Source organism: Ischnura elegans, chromosome 8, assembly GCF_921293095.1.
Source record: "Ischnura elegans chromosome 8, ioIscEleg1.1, whole genome shotgun sequence".
Lineage (NCBI taxonomy): Eukaryota > Metazoa > Arthropoda > Insecta > Odonata > Coenagrionidae > Ischnura > Ischnura elegans.
Window position 1 is genome coordinate 3967202 of NC_060253.1, and position 14465 is coordinate 3981666.

The 14465-nt window shown below is 37.3% G+C and overlaps 1 protein-coding gene across 1 annotated transcript; it reads left to right on the forward strand.

The window, feature by feature from the left end:
- The first annotated feature begins 6694 nt into the window (after positions 1-6694).
- Positions 6695-13785, forward strand: LOC124163879 (anaphase-promoting complex subunit 10). The gene is made up of 3 exons (XM_046540983.1): positions 6695-7268; positions 9250-9412; positions 12980-13785. Exons 1-3 carry the CDS (start codon positions 7160-7162, stop codon positions 13266-13268), a joined length of 561 nt encoding a protein of 186 aa, XP_046396939.1. The 5' UTR covers positions 6695-7159; the 3' UTR covers positions 13269-13785.
- The last annotated feature ends 680 nt before the right edge of the window (positions 13786-14465 follow it).

Genomic DNA, 14465 nt, shown 5'->3' on the forward strand with positions numbered 1-14465 from the left:
TGAATTCCAGTCAATGCAACTTTTGCTCGCTGATTGAAGACATCTAGGAACATTTTTTGTGCCAAAATAGTGTTATTTTCAACGTGAAATCTTCCGTGAAGATATTGCTAATAATCACAGTGACAGTGGTTGTAATGCACAAAGTTTGACAAGGTTGAAAATTATCGGCCAAGAGTTATCAGTGTTCCATCGTGATTGATTTGTAAAAAGTGCTATTACGCTATCGATAAATGTCTAACTGTAGTGTAAAAATTGTCAGTGGCCTGATAACCTCTAATGTTCACCGTAGATGAGGCCAAAAGAATTACCAAATGGTCTAATGATCACATACTATTACTATCTCTTGAGGAGGTTATTGAATTTCATGTACTCAGTCCGATCACCACTTTTTAAAGGTTTAATGGTAAATTTTATTTTGAGTGATCCAAAATTTTGAGAGCAGGGAAGAATCATTTACGATAATTACTCTTTCTAAAGAAATTTACAGGAGTGAAAATGCAAACAGCATCTTAAGTACTGCATAAAAACTATTCACCATCGTAACGATTTTGGTTTCATAAAATCTCAGACCAGTTAATATAACTGAAATAATAATTCAAACCACTAAAATCAGTTTTGAAAGTCATACAACAATGAGATAAATACCACAGACTTAATGGCAAATATTTTCCTCGTACACTGACATCCTTGATGGAATACTGTGTTTCCATGTGCTTTTAAGAGTTCCAGTCTTCTTCTGGGCAAACCGTTATTTGTATTGTTAGTACAGCAGACTCCCGATCATCCGGCTGCGGTTTATCCGGGTTGCGGGTTATCCGGGTTGTGCATGATTTTCACTCTTGCTCATATTTTTTCTGCTATATATTTATAAAAAATAAAATTGGACCCAAAATCATCAGAATTACTGCATTAATGCAAGGATACGCCGGGCTTATTATTTCTGTTCTTCGGTTGAAGAATAGCATTAGGAGGGGCCGATCCGGCCCCTTCTAATAGCCCGGCCCCTTCTAATAGCCCGGTCCCTTCTCAGCATTAGGAGGGGCCGATCCGGCTCCTTCTAATAGCCCGGCCCCTTCTCAGCATTAGGAGGGGCCGATCCGGCCCCTTCTAATAGCTCGGCCCCTTCTCAGCATTAGGAGGGGCCAATCCGGCCCCTTCTAATAGCCCGGTCCCTTCTCAGCATTAGGAGGGGCCGATCCGGCCCCTTCTCACCATTAGGAGGGGCCGATCCGGCCCCTTCTAATAGCCCGGCCCCTTCTCAGCATTAGGAGGGGCCGATCCGCCCCTTTCTAAGCATTAGAAGGGGCCGATCCGGCCCCATCTAATAGCCCGGTCCCTTCTCAGCATTAGGAGGGGCCGATCCGGCTCCTTCTAATAGCCCGGCCCCTTCTCAGCATTAGGAGGGGCCGATCCGGCCCCTTCTAATAGCCCGGCCCCTTCTCAGCATTAGGAGGGGCCGATCCGGCCCCTTCTAAGCATTAGAAGGGGCCGATCCGGCCCCATCTAATAGCCCGGTCCCTTCTCAGCATTAGGAGGGGCCGATCCGGCTCCTTCTAATAGCCTGGCCCCTTCTCAGCATTAGGAGGGGCCGATCCGGCCCCTTCTAACAGCCTGGCCCCTTCTCAGCATTAGGAGGGGCCGGATCGGCCCCTCCTAATGCTGAGCTTCAACGGTCACTTCAAATTTTCTGTCAGTAGCCGTGAGAATGGGTAACGAGTCGGTACACGCAACGTCGGCGCTCTCATATAATCTTACCCACGCGGTATCCCGAGAAGACTTTTTATACGTCTGAATTTGATTTTGAGTGACTGCTTAGACATCCCTTATATAAGGAACTGTTTGGGAACTATAAATGAAGTGGTCAATATGATGAGAAAAAATACTCAAAGTGGTGATGTTTTAAAAAGACATATTGAGAATCTTGTACCAGGCTCTAAAAAAACACACCTCCTCCACCTGTGTGACACAGGATTCATCGAAAGACAAGATTCTATCAATACATTTGTTGAAGTTCTTCCAGCTATTGTTGCTACTCTGCAAGAGTTATCTACTTCTAGTAGAGTGATATCGTCTTCAGCTGCCAATCTCCTAGCCTCTGTTTAAAAAGGAGGTTTCCTTGTTTCAATGGTGGTGTGTGAATTCTTACTTAGCATCACTCATCCTCTTTCGAAGTACCTCCAAAAACCTGAAAGTGACATCTCATCTGCCCTTAAATTTGGTGATGACACGGTCGAACGACTAAAGTATTAGCGTAACCCGTCCGAAAATGAAGATAGCAGCGATATTAAACAATTCTCCTCATTATTTGATAAGGCTGAAAAAATATCTCAAGACAATTATGAAACAGCAATTGTTGTGCCCCGGCAAATGGGGAAGCAAACCAAGAGAGACGACCCCCCTTACTTCACTCCTGAGGAATACTATCGTCGATCAGAATTCATACCTTGCATCGATTCATTTATATCAAGTTTGGTTGTCCGGTTCGGGAAAAACAGAGACATTCTGGAAACCCTAGATTGTTTACTCCCAAAGAATGCAAAACAAAAAAATATTCACAAACTGAAACCGCTGAAACTGTTCTACGATAGTCAGTGGTCTGATTTTGAGGTCGAGGCAGAGTACATATATGTATGCTGTGGAATATGAAATGGATGAATGTAAAACAATCTGATTTTCCCAGGAAAATCATGTCCGTTCTAGACGTCTAAACTTCTACCCTGCTATCAACTATTTACTTCAGGTAATTATTTATTTTTATAAACATAATTAGGCATATACAATTGTGTATTGGTATTTTTGTCTGCTCCAGCGATACACATTTTTAACAGGTTTTCTTTCAGATACATTGTTGAAACATATATTTCAATCAAAACTAATAATATTGACAAATACTAAAAAAATATTTGCGGAATATAAAACTTAAAAATTTAAAATAATTCTTAACTATTTCTGGTCGAAACTACAAGAATGGAAATAACCTTTCTTTTGTAGGAGCTAGCTACATGACCAGCCTCAACAGCAGAGGCAGAGAGATCCTTCTCATCTCTCAAGAGAATTAAAAGCTACTTGAGAAATTCTATGGGCAGTGAAAGATTAAATGGACTTGCTCTGTCATTTATTCACTACCCAGCCCCAATATGCAGTGACGAAGTAATCAATGAAATGGCCAGAAGTGGAAATACTAGGAGATTGTTGCTGTAATTTAGAGCATTATTTTGTTAATTATTCATTTACGTAATGTTAAAATGTTGTAAATATATTTTAACTTATGCTCTTCAGTGTTGTTTTTCTAGCCTTTCCTACATATTTGAAAGAGTTTGAAGCTCCAGATAACTACAACACTACATTTCTGTTTATTTGGATGAAACATGATTACTTGTGCTTTGCGTAGACATAAAGGAAAGCCCTACTCGCCCTATCATTGAGCGGCGAGTTCTATTCCCCATTGTTGCGTGGGTTGCCAGTGAGCTGGGTCATTGATTTAGACCCCCCCCCCAAACGAAATTCCTGCAGGAATGGCTACACCACTGCTTTACACGTGAACATGAAACCCAAACACCCAACTTCTTCTTGGTGTTCTACCGATCTAAATAAACAAGAACAGATACCAATATAAATTCCTAAAAGCAGGAAAAATTCTGTTCACATACCACAGAAAGTTCTCCAACCATGACTGTATTCCATACAAGGAATTTATAGAAAAACTTATTTTTCTATTTATAGAAAATTCAGTCAAATGGTAAAAAAAAGCTCAAATTGATGACTTCCCATGATCAATTGAGTAAGTTGAAGTTATAGTTATCAAGTAAGTGTAATAAGTGGGCTATGTGCTTTAGAAATTCTCCTCATGCCAACACTAATAACAATATGTTTGTGGAAAATGAGTACTCCTCCTTCTGCCATGCGGTAACTTTATTGAAACTAGCTGTGTTATTTCAAGAAAATGTTATCAGGTATTTTACGTAAAACTTGTCTTAGGTGTCCAAATCGTAGTACTGTTTTTCAAAAGTTCATGGCAGAAAGTGATTGATACAGCACACGTGGCCGAATCATTTATAATGAGCTTCTACGTAGCTGCTCTTATTATTGCTAACAAGAGCTTATGATCTTAAGATTTACTTTTATTTTTCGGGAATACAATATGTGCTGGTGCTGTTCTTTTCTCTTTTCCTTCTAAATATTTAATTCCTCATTCCCCGTTTTAATCTCTGAATGCCTGGACATAATCGATTTCTGTTCGGATATCTGCGAAGATTTTACCGCGGTTAATGCTCTCTATCTTGTCTTGAGGAAAATGATGATTTATTGTTAATAAGAAAACCCTCAAATAGAATTCTCACAAATAAATTGTCATCTGGTCCTCCAATTTCTATCAGGTCATTTTTAACAAGTAAGTGGTAAATATAAAAAAAACTGATACAGTTGATGATGTTCCAATGATATGAATGATAACTTTTGAAAGTCATTGTTAATAAGTTATAAAGTAGCACATACTACATAAAAACGTCTCTCCCTTGCATCACTGGTAAAACTTTGCAAAACTGGTAAATTAAGTTTGCTTGCTCAGGCAACACTCGTTAATGGCCACTACCAATCATGAAAGCAGTGGCATAACTAAGAATATGCTTTGGGGGAATGGGATATCCCAGCGACCCCCTACCCTCAGGTAACTTTTTCGGGAATGTTTTTGAAAAATGACATGCCTGTATATACATTTCACATCATTTTGGCACTAAAGATTTAACTTTAAGCAGATGCAGTTATTAAAGTTCAAAACTAGACAATACTTTTTTAAACTTTTTATTTCTCAGAGGCTAATGGAGACTCTGGTAGCAATGGATATCCATACAATATCCATAGATGGTTACCAATATCCAATAAGCATTATATCTAAAAGTAATATTGTATGGATATTGTGAGGATATTGATGTGAGCTGGCTTTTTGAAAAAGCATAATATTTAAGAGTGTGGATATTGTAATGATGTTAATTTACTATTGATTTTTGGATACATATTAATGGAAATGTAGACATTTCTTTAATTCCGTGTTAGGGGGGTTTTAGGCGCAACTAGCACGTGTAGGTACTGGGGGGTCTGAGGGTGTGGAATACCCGCTAGGGTAAGTGGGAGATGCGAGGGCCCTCCCCTAGAATAATTTTCAGATAAATGGCTCAAATGGTGAGTTTTACGGCTTTCTGAGGGATATTTTATTGATCCTTTACACTATATTCTAGAAGTAATATTAATCAGTTTAAGTGAAATGGATTAAACTTAAAAATTTCTCTAAGCTCGAAGGGTAGGGGGGTTTATCCCCCAAAACCCCCTGGCTGTGCCACTGATGTATACACTAACCATGGTTGCAATGCAAAAGGAATGCAAATAGTAAATTGAACAAAATAATTTATGCAACAAAATGTGTATCCTCCATCCCAACGATGTATCCCCCCCATTGTTACGCCACTGTATGAAAGGAAAATCTTTCAAGTGGAGAATAAGGTACATAGTCAAGACTTAGAAGTCACAGTGTGAGACATATTTAAAACTAAGGCGGTAACTATGAGGGAATAGATACTACCCCCCCCCCCCCCCCGCTCTCCCCCAAAGCCTAGGGAAAATTTAAAAACTAATGCCTAGTTTTGACTTTTAATGACTGCATCTGCTTTAAGTTAAATTTTTGTGTCCAAAATGATGTAAAATGTGTTTCCAGGCATGTACCCATTCAAAAATTTTCCCAACCCACTGTTGCCTGGGATGATGAGGTCACCATCCCATCCTCCCCAAAGCATATTCTAAGGTACGCCTCTGATTGAAAACATTCTCTCTACAATCATCAGGCTTGGAATACTATTTTGAGTTTAATAGATGATCAAGGCTCCTATTGACTGACGGTATATGTAAATGATATTTTGGAATAGGAAATGTGGGGGTCCACCCAGTGGCGGATAGGGACAAGAAGGGGCTGGTGGTAATAAAATCTAGGGTGTGCATTAGAGCATAATAACAATTATATTATGTTAATCCTAATCCATGAGCATCATATTTCGTCGTAATAGAATACATAGCAAGCAAAACATTTCACTGGTACATTCTACCCTTAAAATTGAATAGAAATAATATTAATATTAAAAAATTAATAGAAATAATATTTGCATGCTAATGGAAATCATTATTCTAAACACACCTTTACAAGTGATGGTAGATGAAATTCATTCTCCTTTCCTTCTTCTGAGCAAACCTGTCTATCACCTTGTCGTTGAAACCTTCGATACCATCCAGGAACTTTTTTTCAATTGACAACATCGCCAAAGCAGTGAGCCTGTCTTCGTCCATCGTGCAACGTAAAAATGTTTTAACAGGCTTAAGGGTTGAAAAAACACCTCTCTGCTTCACTGGTTTTCATCGGAATTGTCACCAGAATTTTCAGTAGTTTATTTGTTTCACTGAATGTGTTTTGAATGTTATTGTCAACAACGAATCCTAGTAGAGCAACGACACTAGAGACTTTCCGGAAGCCTTCCCGCATGTAAATTATTTCAAGTTTCAAAATGAGTTACATTCTATGAGGAAGTAGTGTAGAAAACGGCCATACAGATGATAGTCAGGCGATACGCATACCGGAACGACACTATACGCCACACAAATAACGCGCCCATTTCATGTAGCGTTGCGCCTGTTGCGCCCAAATACATATCTTATGGCATTTGTTATATTGAATTTGAACTGACGACTTCGCAGAACGTAGCTTCTAGCACTTGTATTTATTAAATATCCATGGACGAGATGATTTGAATCTTTTGAAGAAAAAAAATCACAAAAATTCCTGAAGCGGATTGTGTGGAACAGTCACGAAGGTTACAACAGGGAATCCAAGTAATAGAAAAGTGTACCAATAATCTTGTGAAGAGTGGATTTGAAGTCACGCTAGAAATGCGTGAAATGTTAGCATCGTAAGCACATTAATACCAAGTTTGCACCAGCAAGTCTTTTTCTAGCTAATTTTATCGGATAAATGTGAAGTTTTCGTAGTGTTTAGTGTAATGGGTCCTGTAAGTGGTCGATAAGAAGTTTGCCTTGCCACATCGGGGATGATTTGCCCGATTTTTTTCTTTAAAGCGGTAGTTTTTGTTGTCCGTATTTGAATTTTTTCATTATTTTAACGATGATTGCTAGAACTACGAATGAGATAAACCCTTTTCGCGCCGAGGGCTTGGGAAAACTTCGAGAAGTGGGATCCCAAGCAATATGGAGCCTCTCGTCTTGTAAGCCAGGTTAGTATTGTTTATCTTCATCTCTGATCGTTCGCTAAATAATCTTCTAGTATCAGCCTACATATATTTACATGTTGGTTGGTGCCACGTTGAGTACCTACTTACCTGTGGATGAAATGTGATAATCAAAAGGATTTATCAGTTTAAAATTTAATGAATACAACTGTACGTCATGAAATATTAATCAAGAATATTTAAATAGTTCTTCTCAGTTTTCCTTGGTCTGTGTATTTATTGTATGCCTTTTCTCGTCCACATCTCGCTCAATTCTTAAATTCATCTTGATTTTTAATAAATTAGGTAATATGTAAATTTTCTTCTAAAGACTAGTTTTTGTGTACCTTATCTGATTGTAAATATAATTTGTCGGAGTTTAAATTGTAGGAAGCCCTTGGAAATGACTGTAATGCTGGTGGACGCAATGTGAACTTGTCATTCAATGATTAAGCTTGTTGTCGATTCCTTTTCACTTAACAACTTAATCGATGTCATAACTCAGCTGTTTGACTTACTGATACAGTATTATCTCAAAACAAGCACGGTACAGTGACGTACAAATATACCCCTTATTACCTGTGATTCGCATCATCATGCTCTTTTTGTTTAGATTCCCGCTGATGTGTTCTCACCGAAGAAAGTTTCCAGTCCATTTTACTATTTTAAAAGTAGTGATTAAAGTGCTTTCAATTATTTTACTACTTTTTATGATTATTTGTACAACAATATTTATCTACTTACCCCTCTGAAATCAATTTAATCCTCGGTTTATCTAAAGTGAAGTTTTGAAGAAGAAATAAATGCATGTCCACTCTTGCATTGTGATAACAAAGTGTGCCTTATATTTAGTGAGAAATTCCTTTGTGGAAATCAAATGTGATGAAAATCTTTCTCCACTCAATATTATCATGAGTACATGGAGAATGTTGGGTAATTGCTGAGTATCTGTTACTGTATTATGTAACCAGGCATTTAGGAATGCTGGTTATTTTTGGTTGTATATGCTATCCAATATCTTATAATATGCTATGCACGTCCAGTTTGTTTGATAATATTTTTCATCTCTCTCTCGTGATATTGATCTAAGTGACTTCCCTACAGAATGTCCTGTGACTAAAAAATCTCTGTCCAATATGCATGTATCTGTCGATTAAAATAAAACTATTGATATCTCACGGGATGTGGTCCTGATAACATTCCTGCCTTGATAATTAATAATTGCATTGTTTCATTAGAGTATCCACTCTTTATATTAATAAATATTTACAATATGGTATATTCCCAGAGCTACGAAAATTATCAAAGGTAATTCCTGTTTTTATTAGTGGTCAGAGAAGTAATATTAAGAACTACCACACTGATGTAGGTTGGTTTTGTTCTAAAAATTTTGTTTTGCATGTATAGACCCTATTAAGTGAGTACAGCTAGTTAGTTAAATTTTTGAAGTACAGGTTTGGTCTCCATATTCATGATTATCATTGTATTCTTTTGGCGCCAGATCTGGAGCCGCTTCATGTTCGTATGAAGATTATGGGTATCCTTCAACTGTGGAAGGTAGTCACATCAACTATCAATGTGTGGGAATTATTTAGGGCAATAATATTCAGAATTCCTACTGGTGGTGTCAGAGACAATAATATTCCTAGCCAGTCTTAGACACTACTCACACTTTCAACTCTATCTAGGATTATGCAGGATGTAAAAATGTTGATTTTTTTAAGTTCAGAAAATTAATGTTTACTTATCACTCACTCAATTGATTGGTGGCATTTTTATTAGATGCATTTATATTATATTGTCCTTTACCCATCAATATGTCCTTGTAATATTTTCCCTTATTTCTATTTATATATATTTTTATTTTACTATATGGATTGATATTGTTTAATGTACTTATATATGTTTTATGTATTATCTAGTTAAATGACTGTAAGCTAGTCAATAAATATTATTATTAAATTATTGATTCGTACTGTTCTGACAGGCTTTGGTGTAGACCAGCTTAGAGACAACTGCATGGACACTTACTGGCAGTCTGATGGTCAGTTACCCCATCTAGTCAATATACAGTTCCGCCGAAAGACAACTGTGCAAGACATCTCAATATACACCGATTACAAACTTGATGAAAGCTACACTCCCTCAAGGTAAGTTGAAATTGATGTTGATTCCAAGAAAGGCTAATTTTGATTATTTTGCTTGTTATGAATAATTTTCTGATGATGTTTCATGGCAATAATATGCAGTACATACTTGTTAATACATATATTTTTAAAAATCTTAAGTTTTACAGTGGTATGAAATTTTTATTTTTGTGCTTTCAATTAGCATTTTAGAAAACTAATGAAAATTCCTGAATTTGGGAAAAATTCACTACATTTTGTGAGTTTGATAGTGATTTTCCCAGTGAATTGTTTTACTCGGTTACAAATCACAACTTTTTCACCATTTGTTCATAATACTGCAAAATTTTCCGATCCGTTAAAGTAAGGGTTGATCAATATCCTCTCATCTCCAAATTTTAAATTGTGTAGCATGTAGTAGGAAAAGAATAGGGTAGTTTCCTTCATCAAAGAAAACGAAAGGCATTGATTGCGATTCGTTACCCACCATTAGTGTATTCATAATACACAAATTATTTGGGTTTTGAAATACCGGTTTAGACGAATGGCAAGGGTCAAATTTTATCCTCATTTGAAAAAGGCCAGATTGGCGCCCATGCGATTCCACTCCGCATGACGTCACAGGGACCTAGTTTCTACACGAGAGGATAGGAGTTATGCATCGTCTGAGGTTACCAATGCAAGCATGAGGCACAGAGATCAGGGAAACATGTCTTAATAATCACCTATTAAAACTGCCTATGGTCGGAAAGTTTTCTTCGATTGATAAGGTATCATTAAACCTTTTTTAAGCCAAGCGCTACCGCTCAGCAAGGTACTCAGCTATCCGCTAGCATCCTGCGACGTATCAGAGCTAAGCCTCGCCTCAAGGTCATCTCTACGGGCGGGAGGGGGAACCAGAAATACGACGTACGGAGATATTTCCCGACATTCATACTTAAGCGTCGCGTTTTCGCGCGCTTGAAAATTTTTACTTTTCATTTAATCGCGAAAAATAGATGTTGTCATTTAAAAATCTAAAAGTGCGAAATATGTACTCCAGGAGTAATAATCTTTCGATTAAGGCAATAAAAAAATAATAGGAAACCACCCTATTCCTTATATATTTTCCATGAGTGAATTATCCTGAAAGTGATGTAAAGTTATGGCATTGAAGCTTTTTACCCGTTAAGTTTTTTGCAAATTTCCTGGTACATAGTACTTTCTATGATCTTTGTATATTATGATTTATCTTTCAAGTTTACATGCACCCTATACATATCTACTGTCTGTAAAAAAAAGCAAGATACTCGAGTTTGAGGAGCTCTAGCGTCTAAATGAAGCAATCGATTTCAGTGCAATAAAAAGCATATGAAAGAGAATTTAGTTCTACGTTATATCATGGACTTTAAAAATTCTTCGGCTCAATAGTATTTCCTGTACTTAATTTTTTCTCAAAAAAGTACCTGTTTTTTGCGCGTAAAATCAAGGTGCCCAACTTTGAGCGCTTGGCATTCCCATAGTTTTTGTTCCTATAAATTGCAATTTTGATACAAAGAAGCCACATCTATAACTAGCAGTTTTCCATAAACAAATTGTTAATACCACAAAAATTAACGCAGTTGTTGTAAACAACGCAAACCTCTGCTAACTTCGAAACCAGTGAGTCAATTGAAAATTGATTGGTACTGTTGTCTTCCGTAGAATGTTAGTAATGCAAGCACATATGAAATGCATATTAAATATCAATAATAACGTCAATATCACTTATTATTTATCTAGAAGTTTCTATGCGCGTACCGGCAGCTCCGTCGTGGGAGGGGGAGGCGAAAAGAGGCGCGTGGCTGCCACCGACTCAGCAGAGGGCGCGCTTCCTTTAAATGACCGACTCGCACGATGAAAGTATCATTGTTGCCTACCTATGTGCAAATTGATTACTCTTTTACCAGCTCCAGAAGGTGTCTTAAATCCACCCTGCCAGCCATTCACCTCCTGAATATTTCCCAGGTAAACGTTGTAGTTCTCATGAGATGAGACAACATTTTCCACCCTGGAGTATTTCACTGAATGATGCTGAGGACACCATGTCTCGTCCGTATAAAATATTTTGTAGCCGTCGTTCCTCAAACGTCTAATTCGTCGCAAAAAGTTGTGGCGAGTTGCTGCAATGGTGACAGATTCCATCATCACTGGCTTCTTGCTCAACTTTTTGTCCCTAAATCCCATGTCTAACAGAATGGATCTTAACTTTGGGAGAGAGAAACGTGGGCAATCGGGAACATTCTCTAGCAGGTGATCCATCATTCTGCGTAACGTAGGAAACATATTCCTCAAATAGAAACCGTGCACTGTCCTCCTTATTACTCCAATTGTGAAGTTGTCAATGAAGATCTTCGGCCTTCCCAAAAGACGAACCCTCTTCTGTGCCGTAGGAAGGTCACCGCTTGTGTTCTCCTTTTCACAATCCTTCTGTTTAGCCGCGACTCTTTTCACTGATATCAAGCTGATACCAAGACAATCAGACACAGTTTGATACACAGGATGTCTTTTGTCCATACTTTTTTCGGCTTCGCAGTGAAAAAAGCAAATTGCACTCAATACCATTTGGACTTCCGTCTCCGAAAAACCCGTTCTTGGACGCATGATTCACCAAGGGAATCTGCACTAACAATAGTCGAATCATCCCTAAAGGTAAACGTTTTAAAGCAACCAGCGAATGATTCATTAACTGCTAGGGTACTGTGAGTCACGATGCGCTATGTGGCAACTGCGCATGACTTCGAGAGACTTTCTCTTTTCTGTTGCTTTGTTTAGGCCAACCCCGTCAGGCAGGGAGAAGGCGACAACAAGAGCTAAAAACAAAAATAAATATAAAAAGATATTGAATATACTGCTGACATTTAACGTGTATGATCTACATATATACATTACTAACATTCTTAACGAAGACAACAGTACACTTAATTGTGCATTATTTCTCAAGCAAAACCCCCACACACTCTCCTCTCACCATGATGTGCACCCTTACCACACATGAAATAGTACTGGCATCCACCTATCCCAAGCCTCTACTTCCCTTTCTCTATGTAGCCCTCATCATTCAGCCTCAATAATCTATAAAAAATTACCATCTGTTAATTAAATCACTTCTCTGTCAGTGTTCAAAAACCGTGTAAAGAATTTACATCTTGAAAAAGAATATTATTGCATCTCTGAATTCATGGTATCAAAGTGTGACTGTTGTCACTCTTGAACTTGTTTTTTATTGAGTCCTGTAGTGTTTTTTTATTTTCTATTATTTAAGCAATGCTTTTTGCTATCTTTATGTATCATATTTGGTTTTTTCCCTTTGGCGATTTCTCTGTTACTTGCTAATGAACAGAAGTAAAATCACTATTATATTGTTATTATTATAGTAAAGATTCTTTGAATGCTTATCTAATGCTTAATTATGAATTATATTTTATGATTTCTATTAATTTTATGTGTGAAACATTTTTAATTTTGAATTAAGTTTTTAGGTGAATGAAGTGTGCTCAAAGTGGAAATACATGAAGTGGGTAACCATTTCTCGAAAGAAAAATTAACTGAAAAACCATTTTCATTCTCAAGGATTTCAGTGCGAGCTGGTACTCATTTCAACGATCTGCAGGAAGTTGAAGTGCTGGATCTGAATGAGCCTTCAGGTTGGGTGCACATTCCCATCAAGTCCCTCTCCAACGGGAAACCTGTGAGGGCATTTATGCTTCAGATAGCAGTGGTGAGCAATCATCAGAATGGCAGAGACACTCACATCAGGCAGATAAAGGTGCACTCCCCCACAATCAACAAACCAATCAGGGTCAATGACTTTGGGCCTTTCTCCACCATTGACTTCAGCCAGTACCAGTACTTGAGGTGATTCAAAGCAATCATACTCCCAAAAATGAGTAATAGGTATATTCCCGGGGAATACTCATCAGGAGAATTTTGCAATGAACATCAATATTTCGTATTTTTTTTATTAACTTTTTGTGCTTAAGTTCTCATATAAGTGTTTGTCATCCATCAAGTTTCTATCATTGTGAGTGAGAATGTGTGAAGGTGAAGAGCAATGTCAGAAACCAGTGGAGGATATCATTAAGTGATGTTGAGTATGATTTCTATATTGCTGTCAAAAACAACTAGGCAATGTATTTATTACCATGTTAAGTATACTTCAAGTTAATGTGATTAAAAATTGTTCCTTTTTGGAGAATAGATTAGTTTTTATGATTGGAATTACCCATTTATAATTAAAACAGTTTTATACTGTTTGAATGAGGAGACATTTTTTATGTGGATTACATTTTGCAAATTCAAAAGGATCAGATGATATAAATTTTTAAAATATATTAAGTTAATGATTTGCAGATTCAATATACTATTTTAAAACAAAATTGATGCATTTTTAATTGCCCCCATTCTGACCTTGTGTTTGTATGTCTTTCCTAATGTGCATGATACTGCATGTTTGTGATTTATTTGATGGTACTTAAGGTTTATTTGATACATTACTTGAAATAAAGACTTTTTCTTCGTATAATTTTTTTGGAAGTGCCTGAAATGAGTTTGAAAAATCAATGTAATTCTCAAGATTTATTTAGAAAAAGCTAAAAGATCAGGCAAATTGTATTTCCCTCATGGGATTTTCCCCATTGTTAAACTCTGTGACTGCCAATGAGAGATCCAGGTTTGAATCCTTGTCATGACTAATAACTTTCCCTGTCTCCAAGGGACACAGTTCCAATTCGGCACACTCCAGTGCATGTGCCAAACTCCACCTTAAAAAAAAAACAACTGTAATTAACTCACCTAATTGAAAGCTAACCTTATTCATTGTGATGATGTTATGGGCCGAAAAAAGGCCCAAGACTATGCTAGGTGTGAAGCTGGGGTTCTCTTATCCTAGATACTTCTCTTCTTGAGCCAAGGGAGAGAGTACCTACATACAGGTTTTAAAAATGACCCTTCTCCCAAGGAATTGCATTTTTCCCAACAATAGCAAACATAATTGAAGTTGCCAGGACAAAAGGAGGAAATAACATCTATTCCATCCAAGGGAAAAAGTACATATCCT